At 42.5% G+C, this 22,693-nt stretch overlaps 1 protein-coding gene across 3 annotated transcripts in view; it reads right to left on the reverse strand.

Moving 5' to 3' along the window:
* LOC144115242 (superkiller complex protein 2-like) overlaps positions 1-22,693 on the reverse strand; it is a 121,360-nt gene that overhangs the window by 78,233 nt on the left and 20,434 nt on the right. For all 3 annotated transcript variants that reach the window (XR_013311312.1, XM_077649534.1, XM_077649533.1), the window contains exons 8-10: positions 10,707-10,841; positions 4,438-4,583; positions 4,156-4,302 (exon numbers count right to left, since the gene is read on the reverse strand). Coding sequence is in view for 2 of the 3 variants with exons in the window: in XM_077649534.1 (XP_077505660.1) it covers positions 4,156-4,302; positions 4,438-4,583; positions 10,707-10,841 (428 nt within the window). In the remaining variant the exon portion in view is untranslated. The remainder of the gene's footprint in view (positions 1-4,155; positions 4,303-4,437; positions 4,584-10,706; positions 10,842-22,693) is intronic.

Below are 22,693 nucleotides of genomic sequence, written 5' to 3' on the forward strand. Positions count from 1 at the left end.
TTTGTTGTGCCGCGGTCGCTGGGTCGCGATCACGTGGTGTAGACAACGTAGTATGGCTGGCATAGCGGTTCGGGCGACGACGGCTTTTGTTGGTGCCGCAAGCTACATGGACAGCAGTGTGGAGACGGAGACCTTGAGTGACGCCGATATAAGCGAGGCTGCATGCATCCAGCATATGTCACAGGGCTCACAAGCGGTGAGAACAGCCGACAATGATGAGTCCGACAGCGGGGACAAGACTATGCCACAACAGAAGAAACAAGCAAATGCACTTCGCCGATTACTTTTAACGGCCCTTCCCCGTAAATAAACATGTTTTGGAGCATAAATAGCAACTTATATTCCAGCACTAAAGCTCGCTTCTCACGCAAGTGCATTGCAGTACTTGTTTCTAGAACATAACTGGCCGATCAATTTATTTCGTTTGCCACTAGGACCAGATGAATTTAATTCTCAGAATCGCCCACCACAAACGTGTAGTACCACCTAGCTCGCGAAAACGAGTCTAGTTGTGACTGCTTCGGGTGCTGCCCGTGCGGCGGGGCGCTATAACCGCTCATTCTAGCGCCCATTCGATAATTCGAACAACTTTACAGTCCACTTCGAGTTCGAATTAATGAGCTTTTACTGTATATGGAGTCAACTTTTGGCCAGTGAGGGGTGCAAGATGGAGTCTACATATAGGCTGCAATATACAGTACTATATATTGAATATTGTGACCTTTGCAGGGTTTTTTAGTACGTGTTCAGAAAATTTTCGCGTAATTTGCATACCCCCTTTTGAAGCCCTAATTTAAAGAAAAAAAGTGCAAAAATTATTCGAGGAAATAAAGCAATTTCCTACCCATTGTATACCAGATGGCAATTTTCTAGCGCTGATAGGGGTGTGAGCATGAGAATGAGGGCACCATGAGCAAAGGCATTAGACCTACACCCCTGGACATCACTGTTGAGTAGCTTTTTAACAGCTGCTGTCATAAAAATCCAGGAACCTCACAGCAGATATGTAAAACAGAAAACTCAAAGCCACAGATAAACTCCACAGAAAGATGCAAAAATAGAAATGCAATTAAAGTAGAGACATCAAATTTTAGGTGTGTGTTCTTTCTCTGAAATTGTGCAAAGCCCATTAGGAAACATGGACAACCAAGTGGATTGCACCAACAAGTGGCAAATAATTTATAATTCATTGCTTCTTTTTTTCCAGTTTCGGTTTCGACAGCCAAATGACAGCTGTGGTGTAAAAGACGAGTTGAGGTCCCATGAGGCAGACCAAAACTGCAGTATGATTGCTGCTTTCTTCGTTTAAATTCCCACAAACTCTGGAATGACAAAAATGAACAAGCAGCAATTACATCATAGTTTCTGTATGTCTCACGTGACCTCGACTCTTCTTTTATGTCATAGCCACTGTTCAGCTGTTGAAACCGAAACATGTGAAAAAAATTCAGTTATAAATTATTCAACAGGCACATATGAGTTCCACATAATAGACGAGTTCCTCATAATGACACATGTATACTATGCTTCATACACAGCAGGCAAAACTGCCAAAACTAGCACGCCTGTTCGCGCAGGATAAGTCTGCACCCAAAAAGTAGTTCATCATACAACCGCAGTGAACACAAGCATATTTCGTGGCAACAAACCTAAAGTGGCATGGCTGGCACCTCCTGGACTTCGTTTTACCTCTTGCTACAATTTCGTCCGGCGACTAATCGAGACTTCGAGAAGCTAGAACTACATGTGACAATATGATATGCGGTTGGTATGGCAAATCATTCTTACTCAATCCACGCCCAAAATGTAGCTCACTGAGCACCTCAGTGCTTAGACTGTGATTTTCAATGCTACCAGTTCGTTTTATACCACTCTTTATATTCGTCCAAACACTCACCAAAGTTTCGAAAAGGATGAATGATACTTGGTGGAGTAATATGATTTGGAAGACACACTACTTCCGCAGCCTCCGTAGCGTTGCCTGCTATGTATGAAACAGGGTATATTGTCTTGAGAACCATTCCAAAGAAAATAAACATCCATTACAAAATTTAGCACATTTACTCCTTAAACCAAAAAAAATAAAGAACTTAGTTGCATAAACCAGTAGTCACTGACAATTTACAGCTTCACGAGTCCTTTGATAAAACAATCATTATAGCACATCCTGCTTTGAATAACATTATTTTATAAGCAAGAACACTTGTATACATAGCTGACTGACTTCGGATGTGTTGTTTCCAATGTATATGCATTAAAAATGTGACTAAGTTGAAGCAAGAGAGAAAACGACAGAACGCAAGTTCACCCGTCAGATCAAGTCCAGGCCCAAGCCACTTGAGCGTAGTTATGGACACTGCAGACACGTGGGATTGTGCCATGCGCATGTGTGGTAAATGACATCAATGCCGTGCTCTACAAGAGATGCTTTCTGTGCGCAAGACTCAAAACTAGGGGTGTGCGAATATTCGAAATTTCGAACACGAATCAAATATGTTTGATATTCAGTTCATATTCTTATTCGAGAATTTTCGAAAATTCCCGAATACTCGGCAGCGATCGTATACCGTGCCGACTTTCGTAAATTCGATTATGGTAAAACCACAATATCTGGGCAAATTATCTGAATATAGAGTTTAAAGTTCCAGGAAAACAATACAATGGCCCTGTTCTCTTTCTTCTCCGTCGTTTATTGCATGGACCGATCACATTCCGATGCCGCTAGGCTTCACATCGTGCACAATTCTGCAAGTGGGCTTTCCCACACATCACATGTGATGCGAACAAGATGGGGGACGAGCAGTTTCTAACAGTTGCAATGCGAAAGCGCGTTTATCTTTTTATCCTTCCATAATATGTTATATAATTAATGCCCACACCCATGGCATTCGTTCTGTCACCTTAATAACTATCTGAGCGTGACCAACACCATCTTGTTTTGGTCAACTACGCTATAAGGAAAAGCCTACTTGCGGAATTTCGCATGAGGCTCCCGAAGGGGCGTGTCAAGGTGTCAGAAAAATCCCGCCTATTGCATGGTGCACTTTAACCCATGCACCTCTAAGTAGGCGTAACAGCATGCGTGACAACGTTCGGACGGCCCCTGTCACTAGGTCAAAAAAATAAACTGGCCGCGTAGTTTTGGTTTCCGAGCTTCGCCACTCGCCCGTGGCAATGGCAATTGACTGTCGGCTAGCGCATTTGCCAGTAGTCCAATCTCAGCTCCATGCCACTTTCAGATGCAGACTGACGCGTCACTGGTCATTTTTTTCTTTTTAGAAGCAGTCTCACCATTCCAACGTCAATGTGCGTTCCCATCTCGCTTACGTTCGCGATGTCTTCTAGCACGCAGAAACTCGCTGCTTGTCACAGGCTTACAGGTGTTTGCACAATAGAGCCGCCTCATAAGACTACCGCATTTTCGGCATTTTTTTTTTTTTCGGGGGCGCAGGGCATTTTATAAATCGACCTTCTAATAACCCGCGCATTTCTGTCGGTTCTTTGATTTACGAATTAATGAGGTTTTACTAGCCATCATGTTATTTTTGTTTCCAGTATTGTCATGTTATGGATTTCATTTTGACCACATTACAGGTTGGATACTGTTATGCTGTTCAATTAAGTATCATACATTTCTGCCCACATCATGTTTTTTTAATACGGTGCTCAGGAAATCTAGTTTTGTTTATTTCAGTTGCAAAGGCCATACACAATTTTGAAAAAAATACGAGGAACAATGCTTGCTTTTTATCTTTTCTGAATATATTTTTTGTGATGACCAGATATTCGATTCGATATTCGAAGCCACTTTTTCTTCGTATTCGTATTCGATTCATATTCGAAAATTTCAATATTCGCACACCCCTACTCAAAACGATATGTCAAAAGCCCCATGTAGCACCCGAAATGCAGGGGGCTCGCACACAGTGCACAAAAACATGTGCGCCCACGACCCCCTATGTGCCAAGTGCCTGAGCACAGTGTTGACGCAATTTCACCAAAACACTCTTGTTCGTACCAGCATGCAGCAAATTTAATGCATCGACACAGTTTAGCACAAAAGGTGAAGCATTTCCACCACTGTGATTGACAAACTTCATATTAGGACCAAAGAAATTAAGAAGTGGTCAAAATTGAAAGAAAGCTGGTTCATGCCTGAGAATTTCAGTTGTCATGATCAGACAGGATGCCTCCTTGTTGATTTGGACATCACCAGTGATGAGCCCAATGTCAGAGAAAGTTTCTTTGAAATCACGGTACTTCTCATTAGACAGAGCCTTGATAGGAGATGTGTAGATTGTCCTGGAAAAAAAAAAACTTTTAGTGGAGAAACTAGCGGATAAGCCTACAGCAACATTTTTTTTCACAAAGCAAAAACTTTAGTCAGTATCAAGTCTGATCAGAGAGTACTACTGTAATGATCGCCTAAATGCAGACCTTGTCAAGTGGCGTCTAGAGAGCGCAATGGCATACTCTGCAACCACAGTCTTGCCCGCTGAAGTATGCGCAGCCACAAACACTGACTCCCGGTTTTCCAAGTGAGCGATGGCCTTCTTCTGAAAGGTGTCAAGTTCAAAGGGCCACTGGCAAAAAAAAAAAAAAGACAAAGCAGGACTAGTTTACACCAGTATACAACTACACAACCTTCTAATGATATCATGACAGTTTATGCTTTTTTAGGTCCACATTTCAATGAGCTGAGTAAGTCCTCATAAAAACGAGAAAAATTAATTACATTATTTACACAGTTAGGGACAAGCAAACCTCAAATGACGGAGTGAGAACTAATATCTGTGGGTGTCTCTGTGCAGCCACGAGAACATGAATCAACGAGGTAAACACCAGCATGAGAGTGCTTCTTGCATCTCTTTTCAAGCAGAATGACCATGCAGTGATAACACTTTTGAGGGCACAATAGTGAAAAAAGTGACAGAAGCAAAACATGATAAATTTTGCAATGGCAGAAAGCACAAAATGCTCAAGGTCAGACTGTAAGAATGATAAAAGGTGTAACAAAGAGACACCCGTTAGCTCCCCTAGAACCCATTAAGCTGGTCCAGGCATACATGCTTGCACTCTTGAGCCAGTGTTTATCTTGCTATCGGTTCATGTTCCTGCATGGCGTCACCAGTAGTTCTTGGTCATCGCTTTGCCAGTTCAAGCCAACTTGTCCATAACTGTACAAAGTAGTAAGTAACATTACATTATAATTATTTTCTCTTAAGTCATTCTATAGAATGACTAACTTAGTACAGTTAAGACAATTTACATGGAAATGTAGGGCAGTTATAATGCATAGAGATGACTTATCGTGCTTAAAATTATGGCATGGCAGTACACTTCTTCAACAACCTGAATAGCAGCTGATTCCAACAGGTAAAACATTCAAGACATTCAAACTGGATCCGAGGCAGATTTATGCATATGTATGGATCACATTGAATGCAACTCAGCATGGCGTTCATTGTAAGCAGGGTTGTGCATGGGCTTCCCTACCTCAAGCTGGATGTCACGGAGAGGGGTAAGACAAAAGCTATGATCAGGAAAGCATACAAGGCTGCTTTGGGCCAAGCCAACAATGCATCGACAAAACGTTTAATGGGTCTGGGGGTGCACAACACCTTGGGTGAGTTAAAGGAGGTGCATCTAACGATGCAGATGGCTAGGCTCTCGAGAACAAAGGCTGGGAGAAACATTCTAGAGAAGACCGGCATAGGGGTGGAAGCTCCGGGGGAGATAGGAAAATACAGCTACTGAAGGCGGTATGCATGAGGTTGTACATTAAACCTTTGCCGAAAAACATGCATCCGGTGCATCATGAAGACAGAAGAAAGGCGAGGGCGAAAGCGCTCAATGCAAAGTATGGAAATTACGAAGGAGCGGCCTACGTGGGCGCTGCTGACTATGGAGACAGGCGAGCACTTGCGTTAAACGGTATTGGACACGCGGGGACGCTCGACTGCTTCCGTGACAGTCAGAACCAGGTCCTCCGAGATGGCAGAGGAGACTGTAATCGCTCTAGCGATAGACAGCACAAAGGCTGATCTGATTTTCTGTAACTCGAAAACGGGCATCTGCAATTTCGCGAGGTGCAGAATATCGGCTGCGGCGTCTCGGCTTTTGAGCTGAGTCAGACGTGGAGGTATGAGAGAGGTTGAGGTGGTATGGGTACCGGTGCACTCTGGAAACCCAGAGAATGATGCGGCTCATGCAAAAGCTCGAGGTTCCGTGACCCAAGCTGGACAGTTGCCTGCTCCAGGAGGGTTCACGAGAGATGGGCTGCTGACCTTCCATGACATTAAAAATTACTAAAAGTTGAGCCGGAGGGTTTTCCCGCCGCCGGATAAGACACTGGTCAAGGAGCGGGAGTTGTTTGGAGAAGACTCCAGACGAGATCTTTCCTCAGCAAAATATATCCGCAAGAGGTGAAGCTAGAGTGTAAATGGTGTAGGGAGCCGGAGACATACGATCATATCCTGTGGGAATGCAAGAAAGAGCAGCCCCCTGCGGCTGTACTGCAATATCCTTCTCGTGAGCAGTGGGAGGCCGTGTTGGCCAGCTCAGACCTAGCCGTCCAGGCCCTGGCCGTGGAGTGGGCTGACCAGGTCGCTGTCAGTCAAGGAATGATGGCCATCTAGAACGGAACAACCTACACGCACTTTTGACGAAGTAACGTTTTCCCACTCCACCCTGTGGAGTCTGAAATCACAATTTTTTTACCTAACAGATGTGAGCGAGCAGTGCTGCCACAACCAGTAAACTCTTCACTGCTATGGAACATGCCATATTGGATTAAAATGATTCAATTGGATGGATTGGCTTGACAATTTCTGTTACTCATTGTCACCATGCATTTTCCTATAGAGCTGACCCATAAAAAAGAGCATGCAGGCCTGCACACATAATTCGTCGATAACAGGACAGCAGCAGTGTCCGCCGCAGCTGAGATGCCGCCGTTACTACCCGTGGGGCGAGCGGCAGTTGGAGGCAGTCACTTCTTCCCGAGAGCTCCCTCTCTCGGTCTTCCTGACTGCCACTGTCCAGGGAAAGACTGTGCTGAGCTCGCGTAGCAAATGTCAGCTGGAACCATATAACTTACAGAGCAACACGTGCATTGCAACACACAAGCACAAAATTGGTTTAGAGCATGGTTCACGCCATGACCCGTGGCATGACCCGCGGCATGGGCCATGGCCACATCACACATTTTAGCATCAGTGACTTGAGGTGGGGTGCAGACATGTTCAGTGCAGATGTGATGAGAGCATGACTGTGGTTCAAATATATCATCATTGTTTTCAAGCAGAACATGGGAAAAAGCAAAGTTAGAATTTTCCACATCGGCTTTTTTCAGCAACCCAATTTTTTTTAAGTTCTCAAATTTTTTCACCCTGTTTGGTTCAGAAAAATTTTTTAATCCCACTAAATCCAAAAGATTGGTCAGTGACCATAAGCAGGTGCGACACAATGCAAATACAGCCAATGTAACACAAGAATTCAGTGATTTTATTTTCCTATGAAATATAATCAGAAAGCTTCCTAAAAGCATTGACGCGCACTTTTTGGAGTACAAAGTGCACTCAATAATTCGAACTTAAATTGGAGCAGGAAATTTTTTCAACTTATACAGAGCTTTAATTACAAGGAGCCTTTTAATGCATTTGACACTGGCAGGAGCAAAGAGTCGGCTCAAACAAACTAGATTAAAATTAAGGGGAGACGTGGGTCTTGAATTTTTTTTATTATCAGAGACATTGTAATGAAATTAGATGTGTACAGGCAATTCTACCTCCTGTTTTCAAATATATAATTAGTTCCAGTATATCTGAATTAGTTTGCATATTATGAGAAAATAACTGAAGCCTAGTTAGGTAACTTTTTACAGGTCATTGAAATGGAGCTACTAAAGCGAAAGGCCTGCCATGCGAAGCTATGCTATTTATATTGTTATTAAGGTAATCATCATATAAAAATGTTCAATTATGTCGAATCATTGTAATTATAAAATATAATTAGGTGACATTATTGTTCACAAAGTTTTATACGTTCAACTTTACCATAAAAAATAGCATAGCTCCACAGTTTAGTTCTTTCTGAATTCCACAATATAATTCAGTAGAGTGGTGAGCTGGCCGAGTCGGTACATGATTGCAGATATACAATCTAAAATAAGATTAACAATATAAGATTAATTGAAACTGAACCATAAAAACCCAACAATAACTTCCTTAAGTGTATTCATGTTGGCAAAAATACAAAGTTGAAAGAAATCACATTTGATGTGCGTACACCATCGTAGAAGCCTCAAAAAACGGTGGAATGCAGACATTCGTAGAGGATTTCACAACAGTGAGTAATTCAGGATGTTAGGGAAGAGTGCCAGCTTTCAAACAAGACCAAGATAGCGGCCATTATGAATGTGGTTGGAGGAAGCGACGGGCACGAAGTTCTCTGCACTTTGCTCCGAAATCGAAATTTCAATGCTTTGGAGGTGTCACATATATCGATTTTTTTGTAGCTACAGGTTGAATTAGGGCTTTAAATTTTGTAGGTAGGTACTCTAGAGTACATTGAACCCGAATTTGCCATTTTTGAAAAACTGAAATTTTCGCATTTTTTTTTCAATCATTTCAAGATCCGCTTCAGATGACTGAGAGTCTACTATCTAACTCGTGTTTCTTGCCCAGGGGTTTGGCCTTATGTCATGCCAGCCGTGTGCCATATGCACTTAAATAATGAGCCTAAACTGTGCATAATGTCAGACATGCGAATAGCAGCCTTGGAACCAAAGCAGTTGATTTGATTGCATCTACGAATTCACTGCAAATACTGCAATGCATGAATATCTTGACAGAACCATCATCAAAACCTGCATGATGCCAAGACAGATGTATCACATTCACTTCTGCATGAATACTGCTTTTCTTTCTCTTATTTGCAGAATCTTTACATGTTAACAGCATGAATACATAAAAAGCTTCCCTCACTTTTGAGGCCATACTAAATGGTTCAATGCCAGTGTGCGGTTACATTGCCCTTTCTCAGGTTAGAAAACAGCTGTCATGAAAAACTAGTTTTGGCTGCAAACAACTGTTAGAATACGTTTACTAATGTGGAAGAATTTGGAAAAAAAAAAAGTTCAGCCAAAAGAGTTTCGTTTCATGTGCTTTACACATTCGGTATGTTCCGATGAGAGCTAACAGACTGTGAAAGCTGCCAGTGACACTCATCATGACCAGTGTGACCATGCCAGAGATGCATCGTTCCATCATATTCTGCCTCGCTCACCACTACACTGTCTAGCACCCTTACTCCCTCCTAAAGCACTGCCCAACTGCACATCAATAACACTTTCTAGCGCAGTCCGCGGCTCAGATGCAGTATGCATCTTTTTCTATAATCAGTCAGGCAAGTTACCAGCCCATCCATTTTCTATCGTGCCATGGTGTGGATTTAAGGATGAAACCTTACCCTAAACTTTGCACTAAGATTCACAGGGTGTATTTAAGTGCAGTGTGCTTATAAATTTCCTTTGACACAAATGAACAGCCCCACAAACAAAAGCCTAGTGAGGTGGTAATCTTCAAGAGCAGTGAGCAGAAAACTCCGCTTACATTACTATGATCCCCTGAAAGCACTGCGCTGGTGTCAGTAACTTTCAACAATACCCATCCAAGGGTGTGTGCATTCATGTGCATGCAATGACTTTAGCCTGCCTCCCGGAAGCCCTTTAATATTTTTGCTCAGTTTGTGCTGTAGTGCCATGAGAAGGGCTTATCAGCTCCTTTGCTTACACAGTGAAATTATTTCATTCACTATACTATCAAGTGACAACTAGGCAAAAGGCACAAGGCTGACACGGCACATCATTTTGCTGTTTTTAAATAGCACTATCTGTTTACTTCCTTTTGTTAGACAAAGGATTAGCCTTACACTAATCAGAATTCCAGAGGAGTACAACATTTTTTGATGTCTGAATGCATATAGGCCGCATATGATGGTCTAAGCTAGCGACCTATAAGTGCATGTTGCCTTTTATGTTCCAGCAAGCACTTAGCTATACAAGCAACAGATTTGTTAAAATACACAGAATGGTTGCACTGTAGCTGCCACGCATGCAGCTATGTGACAAGATGCTTACAAACAAGTGCTCTGTATGGCTGTTGCTTTTCCCATTTTCCTTTGCTCAATATTTTGGTCATAGATACGGCTCACACCTCTTTCTGTACAGAATAAGTTGCGTTTCTAGCATAACTAATAGTGCCTAGTTTTACCTATTCAGTGCCTACAGAGTGGATTAGAATGCTTGGTTCAGTTTTAGAAATTCAGTTTTAGAAAGCCTCAAGATCGGCTAATCAGACCAATGTGAAGCTTTGCAGAACTATATCTGAGTGAAGCAAATAACAAAATGCAATGGGCTGAAAATGTACCGTAATACTTGGCATACTGCTGGCGTCCCATCAATTTAACTAGTGGTTCTGGCTGTCTTCCTCTCCCTTACCCTCATGAACACCTGTATAATATAGCTTAACTTATTCTCCGGCAAAGAATAGCCAATTCAACATGCTGTCACATGCTGGCCTCTGGATACTTGAGAAATTAAATGTCTTAAAATTGAGGCATCTAACACATGAAATGATGAAGTCTGGACACAAACAGCCACTTATATAGCTTAAAAATTCAAATGGTACACAAATGCAACATACTGTGAAGGCAGGATCGGGCACTTTTTCAAAGAAGTCTAGCATGGGCTTGGAGATATCGACTTGCTCTGCCCACTCAAGGCACACATTCTGGCCGTCTACAACACTACTGATGTTCAGCACTGTGGACAGAGGCTCCTGAAAAAGAGCACAGGACAAGGAGACTGAAACAGAAGATATGCACAGAGGAGGGTTAGCAAGCAAGTACTCATGCCACACACTCGCAAGTCAGGAAGAGTTTGTATAAAATATGCAGCAAAGCTCTCCATTTTTTGTCGTTCAAAGAACATCTACCACTTTCCACATTTAAAGGGACTGTCAACTAAACTGTAAGGAGATTAATATTTTTTTGGCGCAACAAAAAAGTCAGCATCCAAGGTGTCCGATTCCAAAATAGTTTTTGTTAGAAAAACCAGTGTTTTTTACAAAGAATTTTTCAACCAGTGGATGAGTTCATTTTTATGCATCTCAAAGCTGACAACAATAAGTGAGTGCAATAACGTATGCATGTCAGCAAAAGTACGACACAAAAATATGTAATGTCATAACAGTGTTACCCAATACTTCCCATCCCTTATGTAATACCCCTTCCCTGGGGGCTTTAAGGTAATGAAATGAAATGAATTGAACCAAAAACTAATACTATGGGCCCTGCCACTAGACGGTAATACAGCCGAGCCCGGATATATCAAACCTGGATATTTCACATTATTGGCTATATCGAACACACAGAAAATCCCCTTGAAAACCCTGTGTAAAAGTATATGAATATCTCACAGTACGTTGAACTCCAATTTCAGAGGTCATTCGCACCAATGCAAGTTGTGCTTCTCCTAACGGCACTCGTCGATTACTTTTCGCGCACGGTTACTTTTCGCGCACGGAGAATGGTGAGGTGCTTTTCCTTGGGCACCTGCTGGCAACGCTAGCACTGTGAAATCGCTCGACGAAGTGAACATGGGAGGTGATTGAGGGTGGCCCTCATTCGCTTGTACTCATTTTCCACACCACACCACTGTCATGCAGTGAAGCCAGCCTAAACCCTAGTGGCAGCCGTCGCCTGGCGTGCTTCGCTGCCGAAGGCGCTGCAGAAACTGACGGTACCTTAATTTCAATAGGGGATTAACAATTTTTTGGGTCCTGGTAACAGGACTAGACATCTTACGATAGGCTGTGACTACTTCCAAAGCACCATAGGTGAGTTGCAGAAATCTGGAAGCCAGCTTTCCTGCACAAGTGGACTACTTCACCATGGCTGCCAGTCCAGTTTTTGGGGAAGAAATTAGATGCAGCGTTGGAGAGTTCTGCAGCCTGAGACATGCCACGAATCTCCTTCACTCTTCTGCACTGTGCGGCCGCTGCGATTAAGGTATTAAGAACAGTTCTCCCAGGTCACTGCTTCACAACGGGGAATCAAACGCAGCCGTACCAAACTTTCTGTGGCTCTGCGCCCAAGGCTCGGCAGGAAAGGGAAGGAGAGAAAAACTTGTCTCTGTGCTACGGGAAGTGGGTAATTGTCATATGCGAGAACATATAGGCCCATGCAGGGCATCAGGCTTTCAATAGAAATCTCCAGCGCTGCATCCAACTTCTGCCTGCAGGAGGAGCCATGCCGCCATAGCGAAGTATTTTTTCTTTGCATCGAAGCTGACTTCAGTATTTCTGCAACCCACCTATAGCACTTCGTCCACTGTGGCTTCGATGAGAAGCAGGTTAGGCAATGCCTAGCTACTGGTGCACTGCCAGCATGCCAGCATGCAGCATGTCAGTAGCACAGGAGCAGTGTAATCTTGGTTCTAGGTTACAGATAAGCTTATCTATAGTGATTATTTATACATCAAATTAACGATACATCGAACTATTTCATGATCCCCTTCGAGTTCATATATCCGGGTGCGACTGTATTTCCATATTTTATATATATCGACGTATTGAACTGTTTTCAGATCCCCTCCAAGTTCAGTATATCCAAGTTTGACTTTAGACAGATTAACACAGTGCAGCATCCATTTGCATTTTTTTGCACACATAGTCATTATCACACATTAACTTACGTCTCACCGACGACAATTCTAGTAAGCAGTGTTCACCTAACGACCAACAAATGCACAACATCGTGGTGACATCTTGCAACAGCAACTCAAAGCCTGGTCTTGAAAACAAAACTTTATTAATGCAGTCATAATTATGAAATCTTCACGGAACATGTATTCTTGCACGCTGATTCTAAATATGTCATTTAATTTCATGTAAAACAATTTCTTGAGCACTTATGTAATTTTTATGCAAGTATTTTGCGAAGAGCTTTGAAGAAAATATGCTGTGGGAAACTCACTGAAATGTATGCCACTGAGTTCTCTTGATTACCAAGGAATGCAATAAGGGTAAATTTATCATCCTGGTTATCATAAAACTTGAGTCACAGTGTAATGAAACGGCCACTTCAGAAACGGGAATACACACTTTCCTTCGCATTTCTGAAGCGACAACTTCCAAACCCTATAACTTAAGTTCTATGATAGGCAGAAAGATAATTTTACCCTTACTGCATTCCTTGCTATCAACAGAACCCAATGGCATACATATCAGCAAGTTTCCCGCAGCAGATTTTTTTGAAAGCTCTTCACAAAACACATGCAAAAAAATGACATAAGTGATCAAGGGATTGTTTTACATAAAATTAAATGACATATTTAGAATCGGCACATAAATATACATGTTCCCTGAAGATTTATTACCTGAGACTTCGTTAATAAATTTTTTTTTTTTTCAAGGCCAGGCTCCCCCCTTAAATTTCGCTATGTAAAGTGAGCGCCACTTTTATCACCCTCCTGTGATCCATCTTGCCACAAAAGACGCATTACAAAGAGCTTAAACCATAAAAAAATGCAGTAGAAACCCTCTACAGTAATGTTGCTCAGATCAGCAAAAATCTTTGCTATATCAGTTGTTGGTGATGGCGTGGCTCTGAGGATGCTGTCTCGTAATTCAGCTGTTTACTAAACGCAGTGCTGGTTTAGAAAAGAAGCACTTCACCCTTTGTGAGATAGCGAGACACATATGTCCAACTTTTTTTATTGCCATGTTTTGAATTGTGAGCATCAAACCGCTGCATTCATTGTATTTATACTGCTAGTGCCACCTCAAGGATGTACAAAGAAAAAGAAGCTTTTGTGTTTGTTTTAATAGTATTCACCCGGTGGCAGCACATACCCGTATCTCAAATTAACCGTTCCGCTCATGTACACTGCACGCATTTTACAAAGAATTTTGGTGCACTATCCAGACGGTAAATTATGAGTAGTAAGTGCCAAACTTTTCTTACTCTTGATTTCCTAAATGTCCTACTTTGTTTTTTCTGTCCTGCCCATACTAGACCTGCTTCAAAAATATGAGCAACATGTAATTTACAACTTTTTAGCAATATATATATATATATATATATATATATATATATATATATATATATATATATATATATATATATATATATATATATATATATATCGTTTCTGTTTTATATTACTTTTATAATTTTTATAATCAGGCGGTGCTCAATGAAAACAAGAAATGCGAGATCACGATCGACATGCAAAGTCTGTGGAGGCGCTGTTTGTGCAATTTGCTTCCTGCATTTTCAAAACTGAAAGTAGCCTGCTGCAGGCAGATCTATGTCTGTTGTCTGAATATCGACAGCAAGTGTATGCAGCATGAACATTTTCCTGACTACTTTGTCATAGTATGAAGTAGTTTTTTGTATGTCCTCTCATTTGTTGTTTGTATGCCTACACAAAGTTTGCATCAGATGATTAAATTACATTTTTTCTGAAGTGGCTGTCTTTCAGCAGTCCACTTTTACAGGGAAGTGACATGCATATGCCCCATTTTTTTTCTCGAGAACCATTAACACTAGACAGCTGAAATTTTGTATATGTCATAAGAAAATAGTAGGCATGACTATGCCACCCTTAATAGGCGGCGTGCACTGCCCACAACATTTTGTCCCAAAGGGTTAAAAATACCTTGCATCCTGTTCTAATCATCTCGCTATGCGTTAATGATTTATTTTCACTTATTACGCGTTATGTTATCACATTTTCGATTTCGTCAAAGTCTTTGGAAGTACTATATTTGCACAAATACTATAACGCTAGGGGGGAGGTTTTGGATTCATGTAAAAATGAAAGGTTTGCATAAACACGCCAGTGTCTTTCACAGCTTTAGTGTCATTTAAAGGCAGTAAAGAAACGCACTGCCACCGTGCCTGCGCTTCTTGCCACCACTACTTTGTACTGCCCAGTGCTATGACTGTTTGCCCTTTATTTTCCTCCCTACACATCACTGCTCTTTTACTGCCTTTCCTTTCTCAGTGGCCTGCGCTGCGTTCTTTCCACAATCATAAGCAGATTCTCTTTTTTTTCTTTTGTACACACCGCGCGCTTGACTGTGAGCCTGGTTGTTAAGCCATCTCATGTTTGTCTTCGATATATATCCATTTGCCAACCTTTGGCCTTGAGATTACACCGTTACATGTCTGTTACTGAGATATCCCTGACTGTGCACACGTTGCAATGTCGTCATTCGGAAGTATGTATGTCGTCATGCTCAAACACTCTTTACTGCACCTGTTCCTTTATTAAAAATGTCTTAAATATAAAACAAAAAAACATGCAGTCATCTATGGAAAGCGAAATAGAATCGAATTTCATTTCACTATACCTGGGTTTTTACTATACGAGAGTTTACTATAGCAGGGTTCTGCTGTTAACACTTCTGAATGAAAAAAATCCGGAATTTAACAACATATAAATAATATTTTACCAAAGTGTGGTCACGTGGTGAGATACACAAATAACACCAAATTTCATTGCAGTATATAGCTCCAGCTTGTTTCGTACAATCTTCAATGCCAAACTAAAATTATGCATCCTCATTTCATTACCACTGGAATGCCAGAGTGTCAATAGACCAACACTGATCTGTGACGTAAGCAAGATGCAGTGGTGCTTCTGTTGCCAGGTGGAAGTAACAGCTAGGGGTATGGCACATAGGAATACACATGCAGAAGAATTTTCAAATTACTAGTTTTCCAATTTCACAATGAACCTATGAAGGTCGCCATTTGCTGACAACTGGTGAGTATTTTAAAGGGACACTGAGGACAGCTCCACGCAATTATTGCTCTCCGTAAAAATTGGTTCTTCGGCTTCTTCTGGATATGCTGACATTCATTTGGTGGCAGAAGATGCCTTTATTGATGAGAAAATTGGATTTAAAAATCTTCCCACCAGTCGATGCAAACTTGTGATGTCCACACCAAAAAGGACAGGTTCCCACTGCTCTGAAGTGAATGGCACTGTAGCTAGCCTCTGGTGTCAACGCATGTATTTCTATTAGCGAAACAGGCCAGTGATGGCAACACTTGTATTTCATTTTTTTGTCTTTCCTAGCTTATAAAAACTCCGTTTTAAGTGAGAGTGACCTTTCTGTGATTCGAATGCAGTACTCTACCAATACAGCCCAACTCCAATTTGTTCTCACGTGTCCCTTTAAGAAGCGTATAAAAAGTATGCAGCATCATTTAGAGGCCTATACATATTTTTAAATGTCGCAATAAACGTTTGTTGCGATGGTGAACTTTTCAAAGGACACCGCTCTGCTCAAACTTATGGCAGCTACACACCACAGACAGTGTCATTCCTTACAAAAGCATAGCCACAGACAACCAAAGTACAATGTCTGAAGTGTTCATCACCAAGAATTAACTATTGTTGGCTACAACTTCCCAACTATAGTCGGATACAAAGAACCCCTTTCCAGCCAATGGAGTCGGCCGATTCTCATGAGCCTGCTAGCGCGACAACGCAGGGAGGGAGGCAACTATCCCCTTTTATCCGCCACTCGTTGTATTGTGACGCTAGCAGGGTCATGAAAATTGGCTGACGCCATTGGCTGGAAGGGGGTTCTTTGACCCCTTTCCAGCCTTGCAGCTAGATCACAATTTTTATTAATACAATTAATTCCCCAAAACTTGCAGTATCTAGCTACAGTCACAGGCAGCCGACTACTTAAATTCACAATGAATTCCTGCATCCTTTGCAGTTCTACATCTGCACTGTGGCGATGCATTGCTATTTCGCATATTCTAGTATAACTATAAAAGTCTGCAAGTTACAGCAGCATATTCAACATGACGCCTATCATTATACACAGTACACAACTTCTGGTGGTCTGTAATGCAGTAGGGCTCCACTGCTGCATTCGCGTGTGCAGAGTTCTCCCGGGTGCTGCGTTTTCCTAGCTTGTACATTTTCGTGAGCCAGGCTAGCTCAAGCTCCCACAGAAACCCATACAATGCAAACTCTGCTTTTACATCGTAATTGTGGCAGCACTCCCGCAGGGTGAAACACAAATTACACCTCGTGCCACAGTGATTTAACCCTTTAACCACCAACCCTGAGCGTTACTCGTCATGGGATAGTACAAATATCGCCAATGACGAGTCACACTCATCCAGCCTAACGTTGCACTGCTCCCATCATCAAAGAGACAAGTTACGGTCAGCAATTGCATTGGTTACAATTTTTAACACTAGAGGGCGGTAGTTGTTCATGAACCATGAAGGGGAGGAGCCAGAATCTCGAGAAGCAGTTAGAAGAGGGGATGCGTAGGCTTAGAGAGGCCTCTGAGAGTGTGCATGTGACCATATGCACAATCCCAGAGGTCCAGAGGGAGGCTAGCGAAACAGAAAGGAGGATCGTTGAGGCTAACCGTGTAATTAGGTTAATGAGTCGACGACTAAGGTACGGGGTAATGGAAGTTAACAGGGATGTGTACAAGGCCAGGCCCCACCCCTTAGCACAGGATGGCATTCCCTACGGTGGTGCCACTGGCAAGAGGGTGGATAGTAGGATAGGTCGCCAGGCAACAGCTTATTTGGGGGGACCCAGAGCTCTGAGGGAACCAGTGTAGAGAAGGAAGAACCAAGATCAAAGGGACGATGGAACCATAGGAGAAGAAATAGACACAAGCGCCAGGGCCAAGTTAATTCAGATATATGTTTCATTAACATGCAAGGTGGCAGGAATAGACTGAAATGGGAGGAAATAAAAGAACAGTTAAGGCAGGAGGAATTAATTGTATATGGTTTAGTGGAAACGCATCTTAGAGACATGGAGCAACCACCCTGTAACCCAGACTACGAATGGGAATATTGCAATAGAACAGAGGACAGCAGAAAGGGGGGTGGAATTGGGGCATTCATTCATAAAAGTAAGAATTTTCAAAGGGTTAAACTGAGATGCAAGGAACATTTATGGCTAAAAGGAAAAGTGGCAGGGGAGCAAACACTCCTTGGCTTGGTATACCTGTGGACAGGGGCTAATGCCAAAGAGGAAAACAGGAAAATGTTAGAATGTATTGCAAGCGACATTGATGAGCTAGGAGGACAGGGCAAGATAATTGTATTAGGCTACATGAAACGCACATATAGAAGACCTGGATGGGTACACAGATTCGACAGGAAGCATGCTGCAGGACATGTGTGACCGGCATAATTTAGTTTTATGCAACAGTACCGAGAAGTGTGAAGGGCTCATAACATGGGAGGCAGGGACTCTGCACTCGACGATAGATTATGCACTAATGTCACAGAGGATGTATAATAGATTAGGGGTAATGAGAATAGATGAATATGGTTCCAGAAGTCTAGGTAGTGACCACAAGCGTATCAAGTTGAGCTTCAGAAGAAAAAGCAATGTAGGACTGAAGCGAGATGAACAATCAGAGGGGAAATTTTTACTCAGAAAAGGAATTGGAAGCAGCAGCCAAACAAATCGAGAAAGTAATTTTTGAGGATAGTGAAACAGAATGGACTTATACCAAATTAACTCGATTACTGGAGCAAGAGCTAGCTAAGGTGCGAGTAAAGCTAAAAGGGACAAGACGCAAATCCAAGAGTTGGTGGGATGAGGGGGTCAAGAGGGCGATAGAGAAACGTCGGGAAGCATCCAGGGAACACAGATATGCCAAGAAGAGTTGTGAACCAGAAGTTGAAGTAGACAGAAAATGGGATACCTTCATAAAGTGTAGAAGGGAAGCATCCTATTTGATTAATGAGAAAATTAGAAGAAAGGGTGCCCAATGGATGTCAAAAGTAAATAAAAAGGATAGAAAAGCAGCACAAAAATTCAGGAAGCATCTAAATGCAATGAGTAATAAGACTAGGCTCGAACAAAGGTTTATTGTTACAGATCAGGATATTCGACTAGAAGGGGATGAAGCGATAAAACACATAGGAACAAGGATGACAGAAAAATTTAAGGACATCGACTCTTTGACATTCCCATGTTATGCGGTATATTATAGTAATTTCATGGTACCAAGGACACTAGTGTTCATAAAGTATGGGGTGGATTTTACTTAGTGTGTTAAGGAAAGAAATGTTGCACACAATTTATCAAAGGAGGATAGACCGGTTACTGCAATAGCTTCACTTGAGCAAAGAGAGTGGGAAAGGGCAGAGAAGAAGGTTCCTAGTGGCACGTCAACAGGACCAGATGATATTCCGATTATGTTAATAAAGCAGCTAGGACCAAAATCCAAGCAAACATTAATACAGGTAGTGAACAAAATGATAGTGAATGGTAAAGTCACTGATGAATGGCGATTAAGTAGAATGAACATGATATATAGGGGAAAGGGGGACAAAGCTGACGTAAGTAACTACCGTCCCATAACAGTGACATCTGTGGTTTACAGGGTGGTGATGCAGATTATAAAGGACAGATTGCAGGCTTGGGTGGAGAACGACGGGGTGCTAGGAGAGTTACAAAATGGGTTCCGGAAACAAAGGAGGTTGGAGGACAATCTGTTTTCATTGACGCAGTGTATAGAGATTGCTGAAAAGGAACACAGGCCCCCTATGGCTAGCATTTCTGGATATTAAGGGAGTCTACGACAACGTTATTCAAGAGTATCTGTGGGACATACTGGGCACATTGGATGTAGAAGATGGTGTAATTAATCTTTTGAAAGATATATATAAAGGTACCAGAGTGCTTATAAAATGGGAAAAAAAGGTATCAGAGCCTGTAGAGATACAGCGGGGGCTTAGGCAAGGATGTCCTCTGTCCCCTTTGTTGTTCATGTTGTACCTGCAAGGGTTGGAGACCAAGCTAGAGGGGAGCGGACTAGGCTTCAACCTCTCATTTTTCAAGCAAGGGGAATGGATTAAACAGACATTACCGGGACTAATATATGCGGACGATATAGTGATAATGGCTGACAACAAGGAAGACTTGCAGAAGTTGTTAGACATATGCAGTATAGAGGGAGATAGATTAGGCTTCAAGTATAGTAAGGAAAAATCTGCAGTCATGATATTTAATGAAGAGGGCGGCGAGCATAGAATACAGGAGTTCGTGCTAAAAGTAGTGAATGAGTACAAGTATCTTGGGGTGTGGATAAATAACAGTGCTGAGTATCTGACAGAGCACGAAAAATATGTAATGAATAAAGGTAGTAGGAATGCAGCTGTCATGAAAAATAGGGCACTGTGGAATTACAATAGGTATGAAGTGGTAAGAGGGATCTGGAAAGGGGTGATGGTCCCTAGCCTGACTTTCGGTAATGCGGTCCTGTGCATGCGAATAGATGTTCAAGCAAGGTTAGAAATTAAACAACGTGGCGTAGGGAGGCTAGCTTTGGGAGCACATGGAAATACACCAAATCAGGGGGTACAGGGTGATATGGGATGGGCGTCTTGCAGAGAGGCTAGCAGTAAGATAGCATTTGAGGAACGATTGAGAAAAATGGAGGAAAAGCAGTGGGCTAGGAAAGTTTTCAGATACCTGTATATAAGGAACGTTGATACGAAATGGAGAAAGCGAACTATAAAATTGACAAGCAAACATCTGGACAGCAGTAGGGGGGCAAATCAGTAGTTATCAGTTAAGAAAAAGGTTGAAGAAACAGAGAGAGCTTTGTGGAAAACAGGGATGCTGACCAAATCAGCACTGGGAACATACAGGATTTTTAAGCAGGAAATTGCCAAAGAGAATATCTATGATAACTGTAGGGGGAAGCTCTGTGTTGTTTGAGGCCAGGACTAAGACATACAGAGTCAGGTACCACGAGATAAACATGTTGTGCGTTGCGGGCGGAGAGGTGGAGGAAACCGCTGAACACTTTATACTTTTCTGTAAAGCGCTTCACCCTACAGTGGAAAGCAGCGGGGCTGATTTATACAAGGCATTGGGATTTAAGGACAGTGAAGGAAAAGTAGATTTTAAGCGGGTAGACGTAACCAAGCGAAGGTTATCTGATTGGTGGCTAAAATCAAGAGAAGAGTAAAATTTCATAAGTCATGGCTAGGTGGCTTGAGCCACAGCCCGATTTAAAGGGTTCAGTCATATCCATCCATCCATCCATACAATTTATCCATCCATCCGCGTTTTGCCCATTTAGCATGCGTTTTAAGCCTTACAACACTCATTCCCGCCAAAAATCGCCTGACAAAGTGGCAATTTTGGTATGTTTTTCTGGAATTAAATTGGCAGTCAAAGCGTAAACCAGTTGTGGCATTGGGGCAGCCTAAGCTTAGTGCACGCTAAACAGTGATGACACCGTGGCCAAAGCGGGATTCCATATTATCAGCGCTTGACCACTGCCGTTTTTGGCGGTCTTCTGGCATTATGCACCCACGCCGACGCAACGCACAGTTAATCGCTGCTGCGACACAAGTGCACACAGCCGAAGATGCAGAAACGAAACTATACCGCAGCAGATGCCGCGCGCAACGCTGTGCGAGATGCAGTTGCTCGGGTTGACTCTGGAGGTTTTGATTGTGTCACCCACTTTTTCTTATCGCGTGCTGTCTAAAAGACGTCGCAGCTTATAAATTTCAATAGACAAGGATTGTGCAAGGTTATAGTGGCTGCCGCGAAAGCAGTGCAGAAACACGTGTGCCAAAATTTCACCAGCTCTGTGCACACTCCCTCCTCGCTGCTGCCAGGAGGCAGATGCGAGAACCATCGCAAGGCGCTTCAGGCATTCTGCACATGCAGAACTATCATGAGAGCCACAAAGCCTTGCCACTTCCAGAGAAGCACGGTGGTGGTATATGATATGTGGGGTTTAATGTCCCAAGGTAACACATGGACAATAAGGGACACCGTGGTGGAGGGCTTCAGATATATATAGCCCACCTGGGGTTTTTTAACGTGCGTTGACATCGCACAGCCCATGGACAATCTGCATTTCGCCTCCATCGAAATACGGTCGCCACGCTAAGGTCACTACCTTGGGACCAGCAGTCGAACGTCAATACCACAGACAGAGAAGCGTGTTGTGCTTGCAGGAAATAAAAAAAAAGCTGCAGACAACAGTGTACAATTTTTTCACACACTGTAGCTGGCTGCTACACATTTCCCGGCCCGTATGTTTTTATACGGCAAGAGCCGTTATTAGGACCCCACCTCGAGTGGCCATGTAACTGAAGCCCATTGTAGCAGTAGCTGTAGAAACCAGCAACCAAAGGCATGCCAAGCCAAGAGAGAGGAGAAGAGAGAAGAAGGGGGAGAAAACTGGGGAGCGTCACGGCTCTTGCCGAATGTTTTAATGAAATCGTAGCCTACTTCAGCCAGTCCTCTTTTTGTCTTTTCCCCCATGGTACTGGTATCCTAAGAAACACAACATTGGGGTTCTGTTGCAATGACAATTTACAGCATTCACATATCAAAAAGAAAGAGCTCCATAATCGGGCAATTTATGCCTTGTTTCAGCTCAACATCCCAAGTCCTTAAACCTGCGGCAAAGACTCAAAGCACAAGCATTTTTAAACTCAAACCTCTGTGACAGGAATGCACATTAAGGCGTTCAAGTCTGCCAAGACAAACTTGATTTCACCCTATGCAGTTGCAACACAAGGCACCAGAATGTCGAACATGGTATTATGGATGATGCAACAGCAATCAAAAGCCCGGTAAAAT

This window comes from Amblyomma americanum, chromosome 1, assembly GCF_052857255.1.
Source record: "Amblyomma americanum isolate KBUSLIRL-KWMA chromosome 1, ASM5285725v1, whole genome shotgun sequence".
In the NCBI taxonomy this organism is placed as follows: domain Eukaryota; kingdom Metazoa; phylum Arthropoda; class Arachnida; order Ixodida; family Ixodidae; genus Amblyomma; species Amblyomma americanum.